We start from the raw sequence: 13,967 nt of genomic DNA on the forward strand, positions 1-13,967 counted from the left end.
CACAGCTCTGGATATGTGCATAGCAACCCTATTTTAAGTGCCCCTGCATCTGTATTCACACAGTACCATTCTATCAGGATAAGGGTGCATGATATGTGAATAAGCTGGTGTTCGGTCGGTCTTCACATTCATACTGGAAAACACTAAAGACTGCAGAAGGATAGGGGACAGAATAAGACTTAACATTTCAATAAGGCAGACAGTAGATGACCACATCATCAGTCCTGTCTTTGGTATTAAGGCTGCACGTGAAAAACACAGCTCCTCATCTGGTCCACTGCAGAACAGGGCCCTGCAACCCTGGGAACCCTTTGCCCGTGGGAGGAACTGCATTATATTTCTCTCTTTCCATTTCATTTGATTTCATATGTTCCATGGAGCTATTTACTTTTTCCTCTGAGTCTGTGTCACTTCCATATTTATTTTTAAACCTCTGGGCCCTGGTGCAGACACTGGCTGACCTTTATTTAAATGTCTCCTCCACTCTGAGCGGATCTCATTACAACGGAGCTGGTGGCTTTGCACTATCTATCTCATTTCAAAACTTTTTTCTCTTTGCACTTGCGGCGATCCTAAGCTATTCCGCAATGCTAATTACTGGACCCGAGTAATGGTGATTTTGACTGCAGAAGATATGTGTCCCACCATTCGAAGTTCTGCCTATACACATTAAGCAGAACTCCCTCTGGATTCTCAAAGTTCCTTAAGCAGTTAACATCTCATCACAGCTTTCTGCTTTATCTCTCTCGCTCTCGTTGTGCCTCCCACATGATCTAGGCAACACGTCGCAATTATGCATATCATCTGCTGGCCCACTATGTGAAGAGTTTAAGGAGTCATTCTGCATTTTAATGAAAGCCCTGAGAAGGGTTGAAAGGGCCTGAGAGCATGATAGGTTAACATCCATTATTCAGCAAGCCCTTGAACTGTGTATGCAGTAGGCCAACACAGTCCAGGAAAAAACAGAAAATCATTTTGTTACTCTTTATTTGCACATTTAGCTCTAAAGTTGCTACTGCTCTGAGATTCAAATTTTACACTGCCCCTTATAAAGGCAGGGGTTTTTTATATAACCTTGAGCATAAACACAGATTTTCAAAAGTGTCATCACCAATAAATTGTATTCCTTATTAGAATACACACTGATGTTGAATATGCAAAGCAACCTCTCCCTTTTATTTTTCTCCTTGCTTTCACTTCCTCTACCTTCTCTCCTGGCCTCCTCGCAGCTCTCCTTGATCTTCCTGCGGCAGACAGCAGCCAGAGCAATGAGCAGCACCAGCAGACACACAGCCAGGCCAACAGTTACCCACAGAGCCACCGGGGGGAATCCGATGTTCTGACCTGAAGCAAAGGGCAGAGGGAGAGAGGGGGCAGAGAAAGGAGAGCCTCATTATTCACTCTTGCAGAGCTAAAATAAGAGCACACCTGTCACCACTGTATCCATCACCATTATTTCACCATTTGACAGCTTTTCTGTTAGAGCTTGTCACCATAAAAATCCTGAATTATTCAAGCTACAGAACTACTAAAGAACCACATGACACTGAAAATGATTATTGCAATCATCACCTCCATCATTATCAGTTTTTTCACATTCACTCTGCATTAGGCTCAACCTCCAGAAACAGTGGGGCTGTCAGAAAACAGAAATGAGAGTGAACTTTTGCTTTATGTAAACTCTGTAAGATCTTCTTTAGTAATGTTCAATTAAGATACTTGTGTCTTTCAATTGAGTCCAGATGGCAGATAGCTTACCACGCACACAAGACTGGGTTGTCATTTAACTCAAAAGCATTGGCAGCTTTAAAATGATGTTGGCGCAAACTGTCCCACCCCCTGCCTTCTGCTACACATTGCTCAGATGTCTTAAGTGCTGATGCATTTGTTTTAATAATCTATAACTTCTAAATGTCTCCAATATTGTCTCTGAAAGTGAACGAAATGTCAATATTTGATAACATATTTTAAATATGAACAACTTACAAAAAAAAAAAAAAAAACAGAATTGAATTGATAAAATCCCCCTGGAGATAATAACCCGTGAATGTTAGTGACAGTATCTTGGCAAACTGCAAACTGATGGTGAAATGAAAACTGGTCAGCAGGACGACAAAGATATCAGGAACACAGCCAAATTTCCCTGGGGTATTCAAACTGAACAGAGGCAAAAGAAACGAAAACAGCAGAGCCACTAAATATCTGTAAGCCTGGCACCAGCACAAACAGGCCTCCTTCAGAGAGTGCCCACTCTGGGAAGATTAAAAAAAAAAAGACTGACAAATCACAAAAGGCTGGTATTGGAAAGAGGAAATGATGAAGCATCTGTAAGGACTTGGCATCAGCTCTGAAGACAGGCAGACTGGCTATACCATGGCCTAGCCAAGATGGAGGGTAAACAGAGGCATACTGTTGGAGGTGATCAGTCTTCAGATGGAAAAGCAGTCCATCTGATGCTGAGAAACAAATGTACCTGATTGTGTGGCTGAGTTAATGAAAGGCAACCAAGTGCCACAGGACAGAGGAACAGGAGGGTCATGTACTTGTTCTTTTATGGCAGAGGGCTATTTAAAATCTCAGCCTGTATTCTGCTATTATTTAGCTATGTTGATAGAATGGCTCCAGTCATGTGAATGCAGTCTGTCAACAGTTGATCACTCCATCATTTTGGTCCAGACTGAAATATTTCAACACCTGTGCGATGAACTGTCATGTTATTTTGTACAAACAGTAAATTTGTGTTTCTCACAGGATGGATAATACTGAATTTGGAGATGGTCTGCCTCTTCCTCTACTGCTGGCAAGTGAATCTGCATGTGGTTATGGCTGAAAAGTGTCACCAGCAATTGCAGATTGCTATGAAATCCTGCACACACTAAAGTAACTCTAAAGATGATTTGTAACAACTACGGTGATCACTTAACATTTCCTTTAATGCAGCCATCACATCAAAATTTGTACAATACTGTTCCGCAAGGTTAATAGCAAAACTATGATATTTAACTGTGCTTGGCATTTAGTGCTAATAACCAAAGGTTAGCATGCTAGGCTGCTAAGCTAAGATGTTGAACATGGTGAAATTACGTGTGTATTATCATTATATTAGTATGGTCGGTGTGAGTGTGCTGGTTTGTGAACACTGACATTTAGTTGAAAGCAACGCTGTGCATATTGACAGCTGCACAGCGCTTTTAGTATGGCTAAAGATTCTTAGTCTTGTTATTGCAACTTTTTCATCCTAAATCATATCCTTGGTGGTTTCATAATATTAAATGGCAGTAGCACAAAAGCAAATAAATAACATTTATAAAGTCACTTGTTCCTGATGCAGATATTAATATATACTATATGTTACTATTATATGTTACTATACTATATATTTTATACAGTTATCATAGTCTAATTTTAAGCTCACCATATATATCTATTTCAAGAGTCTGTTAATACAAGGCACTACAATGACTATCTGGTATTGCTACTGCAAAGCAGGATAAACAACAAAAAGTCACTGATAAAGGATAAAATCTGGAAAGTCAATCTTGTCATTTTGATGAAGCTGCGTATGCCTCCCTAGGGTAGTCATGACTGATGATGCTGTGGCTCGCTGTCCACTGAGCCCTTCATTCTGCTATATTTAAAGAATGACCATCTAACAGCGACTTCGTACTAACTGCAGAACCACAAAACTTATATGAAAGAGGAATAATCATATAAGCTGTTCATGTCTCATTAAGTCTGAAAAGTAATGTGTTCAGCTTTTTTGTGATGAGTAAAGATGATGCCATGCTCTTTGTTTCTATCCCTTTTTCTCATTCTCTTCTTATTCTCACACCCTCCTCACCATGCGCTCCCTCCCTCAAGGCAGACTGATAAAGACAAATGCCATAGTCGGCTATCATTGCTATGCCGGGCCCAAAGGGCTGCAGGATCATATTTTTCTTTTTCTCTTGTTTGATGATGTGATTTTGTTTTCTTCAGAAATAGATTTGTCTCTAATGGCTCTGTTTACCTATCCTCTCTTTCCCCTTTTCCCTCTGTGCAGGGGTAAGGATGGAGTGCTTTAGGCAGCAGGCAGCACTGTCACATTACCTTCAGTCTGCAGACTACAGAGCTGAACCAAACAGAGGAAACTTCTCTTCACACATTTGGCATTTTCTGTCAATGATTAGCATTTGTTTATGAGAAAAAAAATAATATAAATGTAAAATGAAACAAAACATTTTAAAACTTGTTTTGCATAAAAAAAACACTGCTGGAAGTCAAAAGTGCCCTTGCATCAATCTGATGTGATATGACAAAGAGAATGAAATAAAACAAACAGACCTAAATGCCACACACTCACCAGGGTTCCTGTCTGTTTTTACGTCCTTTCACACTCAGTGTCAGTTGACTAGACTATGTAGCTTGTCAGTGTAGTCAGTGTACATGAAATGACACAGTAGGTATAGCATTTTTTTTTTTTTTTTGCCTTGTCAGCCTCATATGATAGATGCAGAAGGTGGACACGATTACCTGCACAATGTAATGCTAATCCAATATAATATACTTTAATGCCTAGATTTAGTAGCAGTTTTAGCAGCTATAAAATAGCGCTGTGATATTATTTTCTATTGTATTGCACATATACTGCGATGTGTTATTGTGTCAGTCCCTTGCAGCTTTTGTTGTTGTTGAGCTCTATCAAATTTCCTTATAAAACAACACATAATAAAACAGTATCACTAGTAGCCACAACTGTAAATTCCATTAAACTTTTCAACATATTTATAAAGATTCTATTAGCCATACCTGGAGCAGATCTCCCATTGTTACTCGTTATACAAGGTGGTGCTTCACCATATGTATTTTGTGTATTATAGGAGGCTACAGCCGATTGCTAAGGTAAAAATAGTTATTTAATGTGGGCTGGCAAGAGTATGATAAAACACCACCTCCATATGGAGCCTCTAACACAGGGTGCATCACCAGTGAGAAATGAGGCTCCCTTAGTCTCTGGAAGACACTATAGGGGACTCACAAGGGGCCAGGTTAGGTATTGTTTGGGCTTCAGTGAATGTGAGAGCCAAGATTTGCAGACATTTTTACAAGCCTGAGTGTTTTCTCCTCAGCACCTTTGGTGCAATAAAGTGCTCCTAAAACTCCCTTGCCTGTCATCTTGGTACTGCAACGTGAAGACAGTGGAGATCAAAGCTGCTTTCTCTCCAAATGTCACCCCAGTTTACCTGCCTAGAGGAAACCTAGCCTCTTAAGCTGTGACCAAAGGAGAATAATGTCCCTTGACAGAAGAATGACTTCAGGCTAAGGAGAGCCTCAAGGCTCATTCTAGACAAGCTGGAGGGATGAGCGAGAGGAGAGGATGAGTCAATGAGGTTTTTCTTTCATTGTCAGGATGAACAAGCTGACCTTACCCTGCCTAGTTGTGAAAATAGAGGAACTGAGAGAGGGGACCTGTAGAGAGGAGTGTTGATCACAGCACAGCGAGCTGAACTAGGAACTAGCCTAGGGGTTGAACAGCAGCAGCAGCAGGGCCCAGCCCTGCTGAAGGGCCTATACCACACTTGAGACCAGAGAGGCATAGCCAGTCCTAGTATTGGAAATAGGCTTATATATCTCTCAAACAATGAGTCACATGGCAGAGATAAAGACATTCATTCAGACAATACAGAAAGGCAGGGCAGAAATAGTAAAGTGAATGAGATATAAAACTCAGTGAGACAAAACAGGACCTCACCCAGCACTGGTGAAGTGATTGATGCATACTACCTCAGCAAGTGCAAATAGGCTTGCCGACAGCGGTGATTTAAACTTCTCTATTCAGCTTCTGTGTAGCACCGTCGATCTCAGAAGAAAGAGATTGGCAGAAACAATAACAACAGTGCTAATGGAAAGAAGATGGCCTTGGTGTCAGAGGACACGGATTAGCCAGAATGAAAAACATGAGCATGAATATTAGGATTACACTGAACGAATGACTTTGAATTTGTTTCAGCTTCAGTTTCAATTACCGGCCTTTATTATCAACCTCAAAGGTGTCCATCAAACTCTTTAAACCCTCCCCATATAGCCTCAGCATGAAAAGCTTGTGACCACAGAGAAACACCAGCAGTTCTTGCAGTATTTCTGAGAACACCTCTCTTCTCTGGGAGAGGACAAGAAACACTTGTGGAGAAAAATCCTGGCAAACTGAGATGGATGGTGACAGATTTTTGTCTTGTCAGCATCTTTGCTCTGAGCTTTCTCTCCTCTTTTTGCATTTCAATAAATTGCTTTTCGGCAAGATGATACCTCACTGTCTTATTGGCATGCAGAGAAGCAATGTGCTCATCTCTAGGACGACCTAGCACCCATTTACTTACACAATTTGCCTGACATTACTGCCCTTCCCTTGACGCCATGGGTTCAAGCAGAAGTCTATGACTTACAAACTTGCACATTAAAACAGAGTAATAGCTCTGCACTTACAGGAATAAAGTTTATAACAGCCCTCTGTTTTTCTCAGCGTGAGTACTATAAAAGCCATCTGGTGGTGGTGGGAGATGTGGTAGACGATGAGGGGCAGAGTAAGGTCATTGAGTTAGTAGGTCATTGAAGGTTGGAGGAATAGGGTAAGCAGGTAGGGGACCAAGCAACCCAAGTAGATAAAAAAAAAAAAAAATTGTGGGTGAATGAGTTGTTTGGTTTACAGGAAATCAGGAATTGAGCTAGTAGCTATGTGAATGCCTGACCAGTAGATGTGTGCATGCTGGACCAGGCTGGAATCACAATGAGGTTTTGTGATATCAGTCCACTCTCAACTCATATGCTCTCTCTTGGACATGTCAGGCTGCAGCTGACCTTTCGCCAGTGGAAGGTTGGCTCACAGTCCAGAGCCTATAGCACAGTACTATGGATTGGGAATGATGAGTTGGTGTGGTAAGGTTACCTTCCTCATGAAATGAGTCAGACTTTCATCACATTGACCCAGAGGTGAATATGCCTGCTGCCCAACAGACACAACCTACTGAGAAAGGTTACAATGACACATGAAGGCAAAGTAAACTTGACTTACAATTGGCAAGATGTAGATTCGGATTGTTTTAACTTGCTCATACAAAAGAAGACAACATGGGTGTTTGAAACTGTGGGACACAGTAACTAAAAGTCTATGCTATAGTGTCTGGGAGCTATTTAACAATTATTCATAGATTCTCAGAGAGAGACACTGCATGGTCAACACACTGAGAAAAACCCAGACCGTTCAACTGTTTCTCTTACTTAATTTATTTTGAATTGTGTGCAACTCCTAAATGAACTTTAATCCACAATAGTCTAATAAATTGTTAAACCAAAAACTCAAGGAGTATAAAATAACACGTTCTTTCCTCAAAAAACACTCCTCTATTTCTTTTCCACAGCACGGCCGACAAAGCTAATAGGTAGCATGTCCTTTGGTATAATCTTTCTGACGGGGCTCGTTGTTTGCATGTTGATCATCAAACCTACTTCTTCAGGAAAGCTTGCCATTGATTGTTTATATGTGGTTGTGCACAGTTGTTGATTTATAAAATGCTAATTTAACTTGGAAAAGTTTGAACTGCAGTTTATTAGGACAGAAGACAGAACCACAGCAGCATGAAACATATATTCTTTTAATTTAATGACTGTTTGTCATTGCTCATTCCTAATAAAAAGTGAGTTAAGTGTAAATGTCATTGAATGATAGCAAAAGATGCTGGATGATAGAGAAACTGTTTTTCAAATATGCTGGTCAGTACATACTATGCTTATAAGTCAAAAGAAATGTACAAGATCATAATTTAAAAATGTTTATGCTATGTGTTCATGTTAAAACCAGGCCAAGATTGTGTTCATGTATTTGAATCTTTTTTAACACTGCTATTGGCTATAGGTCATAGGTCATAGGCCATCAACATTAAAACATGAATGCGTATTGATGCAGGCAAGTCTAAAAAGCCTGTAGGAATGTTTTCATACTGGAAACCAGATTGCCCTTCAATGTAACTGAAACAACACTTTAATAATTAATTTACCATTGTAGCACAGCCACAATCAAGCCTACAGAGGGTGAGCATCAAACATGCAAAATATAACTTTTCAGTGCACTACTCATGATTTCTCAAATATTGTGTATTTGAGTACACATTATTTAATCATAACTACTAGACTGTTGCTTCGTGTTCGAACACACACAGAGGGAGATGTGACTTCCAGCCACCTAACTAATACAGGCTGGGGCACATCTGTTGATTGTTAGCACTGCATGGAGTTGGCAAAAACTCATAGTGTTATATAAAGAAACTGGGGAGGCACATTTCACTGAAATAATCTCACTGACATCCACAAAGCTTTCTGTGTATTACCACAGTACATACAACCAAACCTACAATGACAGGCACTGATTTGCCTCGGAGGGATGCAGGGAAAAGTCATAGGTACAGTCAAAGAGATGATTTCCAGTCTTATACAGATATGCCAGGGGCAAGGTTAGAGTCAATTTTCTCATCTAAACAGCTGAAGGTAATCCCATACACAGTCGGCTGGCTAATTAACTGAATATACAGCTCAGATTCAACTGCATGGCTGTCGTGTTAGCAAGACAGAGGCTACATTGTAGGCAGAGGGGTGTGAGGATATTTAATAGCTTCATGCAGGAATATATAAACAGAGGCCTTGGGAAGCAGTTGGCAATATGACTGGTATAAACATCACACCAGTGGAGGTGCATACCCTGATATGTATTTGGTTAAACCATTTGTTCTGGTACAGATTGGATTTCAAATGTCATGTCAAAGTGAACCACTACCATCAGCTTACAGCATATTACCAGTGAGCGTATCCTTCCCATTTAATCGAAAACAAATGTGTATTTGTCTGCTAAAAAAAAGGACAGGTGAAGAAATGGAAGAATGCAGTCAGAGGAGCAGATCATGAGGAAGCATGTCAGCTAGTATGAGGGTTGTTTGAGAATGAGTTCCAGATCTGACACAAACAGCAGTGGCACTGATGTAAAAGGAAAAATCACAATGCAGGCATTGTTTCTAGAGTCTCTGTCCTAATGATAAGTCAGACGGAGAAGGACATGCTGAAAACACAGAATACATGGCACATAAAACACACACACACACACACACACACACACACACACACGCACACATGCGCACACACACACACATCTAATCCAAAACAAAATACAGCAAGCAAATAACACATGAACCCTCAGGTTTGTTTTTAACCCTTGTTGAGACCTATATTGAACTGACATTCATCCCCTGAAGATTTGCATAATCCCAAACTTTACTCAAGCCTTAACCTCACCCTACTCCTAAACCAAATTGTCACAGTAGAAGTCAGTCATTTACAGAGAAGGCCCAAGGAAGGGACAGTCCCAGCAATGTAGTGTAATACCAGGCATCCACACACACACACGCACACACGCACACAAATACTGTGTCGTGTGATAAGCTCTTAATTTCCACAACCACTGTAAACTATATTAATAGTTAATTGATCGTAACTTTAATTTCTGGTAATAAATTGTTACTCTGCAGTATGAGTCTTGGCCTGCATTTTAATCACATTCCATTCAAATTATGAGGAAAAAATATACCATGATGTATTACTATCAGTACTGAAAAAATAAAAATACTGTGATATAAATTTCACATCACACTGCCCGGCCCTAGTTTGGAAGGAAAGGAATGAAAGTAGATGACAATACCGTCTCTCAACTGGTCTGCCCACCTCATCTAACACCGGCCACGCTAGCTCCCTCTCATCATCTCCCATGTTCCTCCCAGCTTCACTGGGGCCTCAATTAAAAACTCCTCTGATGTCTAGTAACTGACAGAGACTCCATCACTTCCACACATCCCTCTCCACTGAGAGTGGCATTAAGATGTTGGAAGCAGAGTGGACTATTGATTTTTTTTTTTTTCTTATTTTCTTTTGGTCGCTCCATTTCTTCACTGGGCCATCTTTGCAGTGCAGGCAGAACTTGGGTGCAATAACAACCCTGTGTTGTCTAAATTTTTAATTAGCTTTAAAACCAGAACAGCATATGAGCTGCTGAAGATGTGTAGGAGAGAATCACTAGTGACAGCTATCAGTACCAACACTGACTATCTGGCTGGCTAATAATACCAAGTATGTAGGGGAACTAAGAGCAGAATGACAAGGGCAATCACGTATAAAAAGACTAAGGAGTTAAAACAAGGGGTAAACATTTATCCTGCAAAAAACAATACCAAACTTGATTTTGGACTTGAACTATGTCCTGCTCCTCTTACAGCAGTATGAATTCATTTTTTAACCACTTAGGGGGAGCCCACCAAGTTGGACGTTGATATATTATCATCTTATAAAGCTGTTGTGGTATATTTTATAGCAGTTATCAACATATCTGCATTCAGTAGACAGGAAACAACATTACCATTTTTCACGGTTGCATTTCTGGCAACATGAAAGTCCAACATTCACTTACTGAACCAAAAGTAAAGCTGGGGGCTGCAAACCCAAAGCAATGTGCTGAGAAATGCTAAAACACTACAGAAATGAGGGTAACTGCATAATTTTTGATAAATAAATGATTGTTTTTTTCTGGGTTTAGTACTATTAGCGGTTTCCTTTGCATTACATTTACTCATTTAATCCATTGTCAGTATAAAAATATTCATTAGTGCAGCTTTAAATTGTGTTCCTCATCCTGCTTGTAATGCAATTTTAACAGTGCATATTCACAAGCTGACTGTGAGAAATGACTTTATGTATGCAATAAAGTGTACAGATAAAAGCATAAACAGGGCTCATTACACAGAGTATTTCATTGACACAAACAGTAACTTATACTCAGTTCCTTTTCTGCTGGAAAGCCATGCTAACATGGTGGATGAGCCATAACTCCATTGTGCTTATTTCAATGGCTCATTGCGCAAAGAACAAACTGCAGCTTGACATTCTCTGCAGAGAGTCTGGGTAGTGCACACCTATTGCTGAAACTACACCCGCATCTCATCAGGTAAGTAATATCATTCAGGATAGGAACTTTAACATGGGACCTACTGAACCATCAAACACTAGCTTTTCTAAATGCTCTTTTGCATTTGATTTTTGTTTCTTTCGACTGATACAGCTCAACAACATCAGCACTTAGTCATTGGATCTACTACGCTCTAATTAAAAAAGTGCCTCATCACTTACAAAACCTTTTAGTCGCTGGTAATTCGACTGATTCGAACAGAACTGCCTGGACCTCTTCAAAGAGCGTGAGTACTTAGTATGCTTCTCCTTTTGCAATATTATTAGGATAATATAAAATGACAGATTTTTTTTAAAAGACATGTCTCTGTATGTCTTTGCCTAGGGCTCTCATTATAAAACAGCATTTCTCATTTTCCTCTGCTGCAGTCTTTGGTGGTTACTGGAGAGAGAAATGAATATTCTCAAAGCACTCGAGCTAGGTTGAGCTCATCCCTGTTAGCAGTTCATCTCAACATGAAAAACCAAGCCTCCTGACACAGCCATGCTTTAATTTTCTTAGTTTGGATATAAATAAATATAAACACAGTTGAGACCATGCTGTTGCCGCTTTCACCTGTGTCAGAACATCTAAATGAAACACCTAACACTGTGATGCTCACAGGGATATGGTGGCTTATTTGAGGACATTTCTTTAGGCAAATACTCACCAACAAAATAAAACAAAAAAACATTCATTTATTCCAAGCATTTTAAGAATGCAGTGTGGTTTTTGATAAAAGGAGACAGTTAAGAGAATGCCTAAGTTAAACAGAGAAAAGTCAAAAGCTAAGCACGAATTTGATTCACACTATTCATTGCTAAGGTGTAGTCCTTTTGGAATTTGTAATTCTCACTTAAACAGACAAATTATTAGCCTTGAAAACATATTTAGCTACAAGGCCAAAACACAGCTTCCATAGTTTTACAATGACTTTGCTCTTCTAGATTAAATAAATGACAGGAGTGTGGAAGCTAGCAGTGATTTCCAAAGTCAAAGGAAATAATTAAAGTGCATATTTCAAAGGTTTTAGGCTTTTAAAAACTGAAACATCTGTACTGTGTCCATTAAGGGCTCAGATGAATGAAAACAGCTCCTCTTAGAAACTCGGTTTAAAATATGCAACTGTTTCTTCACTCACGTTTGACTGTCTGTGTAAGAAGTTTCCTATAAAATACCTTGTAAGCCCGAATCACCACTCAAATTGGTAAAAGTACCATTATATATTACTGAAATTACACTGAAATGTAACATTTATGGCACATTTAAATTCTTTCTTTATTGCAGTCATTTTACTAAAGAGAAATGCTACTAGGGGCTGTACTTTGACAGTTTTTAGTCCCTAACAATGCTTCTAAGCTGTTCCAAAATCACTGTCAAGTACAGCTTATCATGGATTATTGCTTAAATATACTTTGTCTCCTTCCAGCACTTTTTAAAAACAATATCTTGGACAGATTAAAAAAAATAGTTGTAAATCACTCTCTCAATGGAATATAGCTAATCACAGTTGCGCTACTTGTGTATACCACAGTTTTTCGGTCTGAGAAAATGCTCAGCTGCAGGCTGGGAATGAAGTCAGAGACAATATGTTCATACCAATGTCCCATAAGGGTAGGGCTTTCCATTAATCTAATACATTATGACTAAAACAAGCCTAGTTAATGCACAAATAAAGATGTTCATCCTCACATTAACTACAATGAAAAATGGTGTGTTTAATTAGTAGCTGAGGCGATGCAATGCCTTAAATGTGTTAATTTGCATGTTACCAGTTGGCTTTTTTTTTTTTAAGTGTATGTCTATGATTGCAAAAAAATATATATATACAGGCAAGGAGAGACAAAACAGAAGATTAACTCTGACACTGATCAACCTTTAAGCATCTATTGATAACTGATAACAGATAAGCAGTAACACAGCACAACAAAAAAACAAACTGTAACTTCCTTTTCTCAATTTTTTCCTAAAATCCTTGTTATGCCCTTTTAGCTGCAAGTTCTGGATGGACAAACACTGGAAAACAACAACAACACGGCTGCAAGTTACTGTTTCCCTATCCTTGAGCTGAATATTAACCACTGAAATCCTCCTGAGGAGCTGCTCAGTGAGTGTCAGAACAATACTTTGCCTGTTACCATGTATGTGTGTGGGTGTCTCAGAACCACTGCTATAAAGAGCATGAGTGTCAATCAATCATGTTCAGGTTTCCAAGTAACTTGCACCATGACTTTGAGACACTACCTGTGTCTCAATACAGGGGCCGCATCCTAAACGTGTGACCTCTGTAGCTGTTATAGACCACATAGGCCAAACTATGGGCTGCACCGAAATGACATGATTTCCTATTTGTTTCCCCAACTGTTCCTGTCCCTTCTGCTGAGTTACAAAGCACTGCTCTTTTTGCCTACCATGACAGCTGTAGTTGGGCCAGAGTTGAACAACAGTACTAATAAATTTATTGCTAATGATAAAGCCACCGGCGTGAGACAATAGGCCGTCAAATGCAGCCATTGAAGGATACAACCCCTGTGAGTTGAGACTCACCTAATCCTCCAGTAGAACTTCAGATTTCTGGAAAAGAATAGTTACCAATTCAAAACAGCCAGATGAGCTACAGCTCCAGCAACAACACACTGTGATAAGTTATTTGCAGATGTACCTGTGCACTTTGCAGTAGATTGCAAGTCCAATGTCCTATGTTGAAACACTGGGAAATAATTATGTCACATTTACTATATCTGATGGCTAATGTGTCCAGACGTACACAATGCATACAATGTAACCAGCTGACACACAGACCGATTGGGTGGTCATTACTTCTGCCAGCAATTAGATCCTTACATTTGTACTGTTTTTAATTTTTTTAGTTGCACAGTAGACCTCGATAGCCCCCAGTGCACCTAAGTAACAGGGAGACCTTGAAGCAAGCGTAAAATTGAGTTTGTCCTCT

The 13,967-nt window shown here is 39.6% G+C and overlaps 1 protein-coding gene across 3 annotated transcripts in view; it reads right to left on the reverse strand.

The window, feature by feature from the left end:
- Nucleotides 1–13,967, reverse strand: part of cd276 (CD276 molecule) — a 62,891-nt gene that overhangs the window by 18,579 nt on the left and 30,345 nt on the right. For all 3 annotated transcript variants that reach the window (XR_003294844.1, XM_026293385.1, XM_026293386.2), the window contains exon 5: nt 1,207–1,344. Coding sequence is in view for 2 of the 3 variants with exons in the window: in XM_026293385.1 (XP_026149170.1) it covers nt 1,207–1,344 (138 nt within the window). In the remaining variant the exon portion in view is untranslated. The remainder of the gene's footprint in view (nt 1–1,206; nt 1,345–13,967) is intronic.

Source organism: Mastacembelus armatus, chromosome 3, assembly GCF_900324485.2.
Source record: "Mastacembelus armatus chromosome 3, fMasArm1.2, whole genome shotgun sequence".
NCBI classification, from domain to species: Eukaryota; Metazoa; Chordata; class Actinopteri; order Synbranchiformes; family Mastacembelidae; genus Mastacembelus; species Mastacembelus armatus.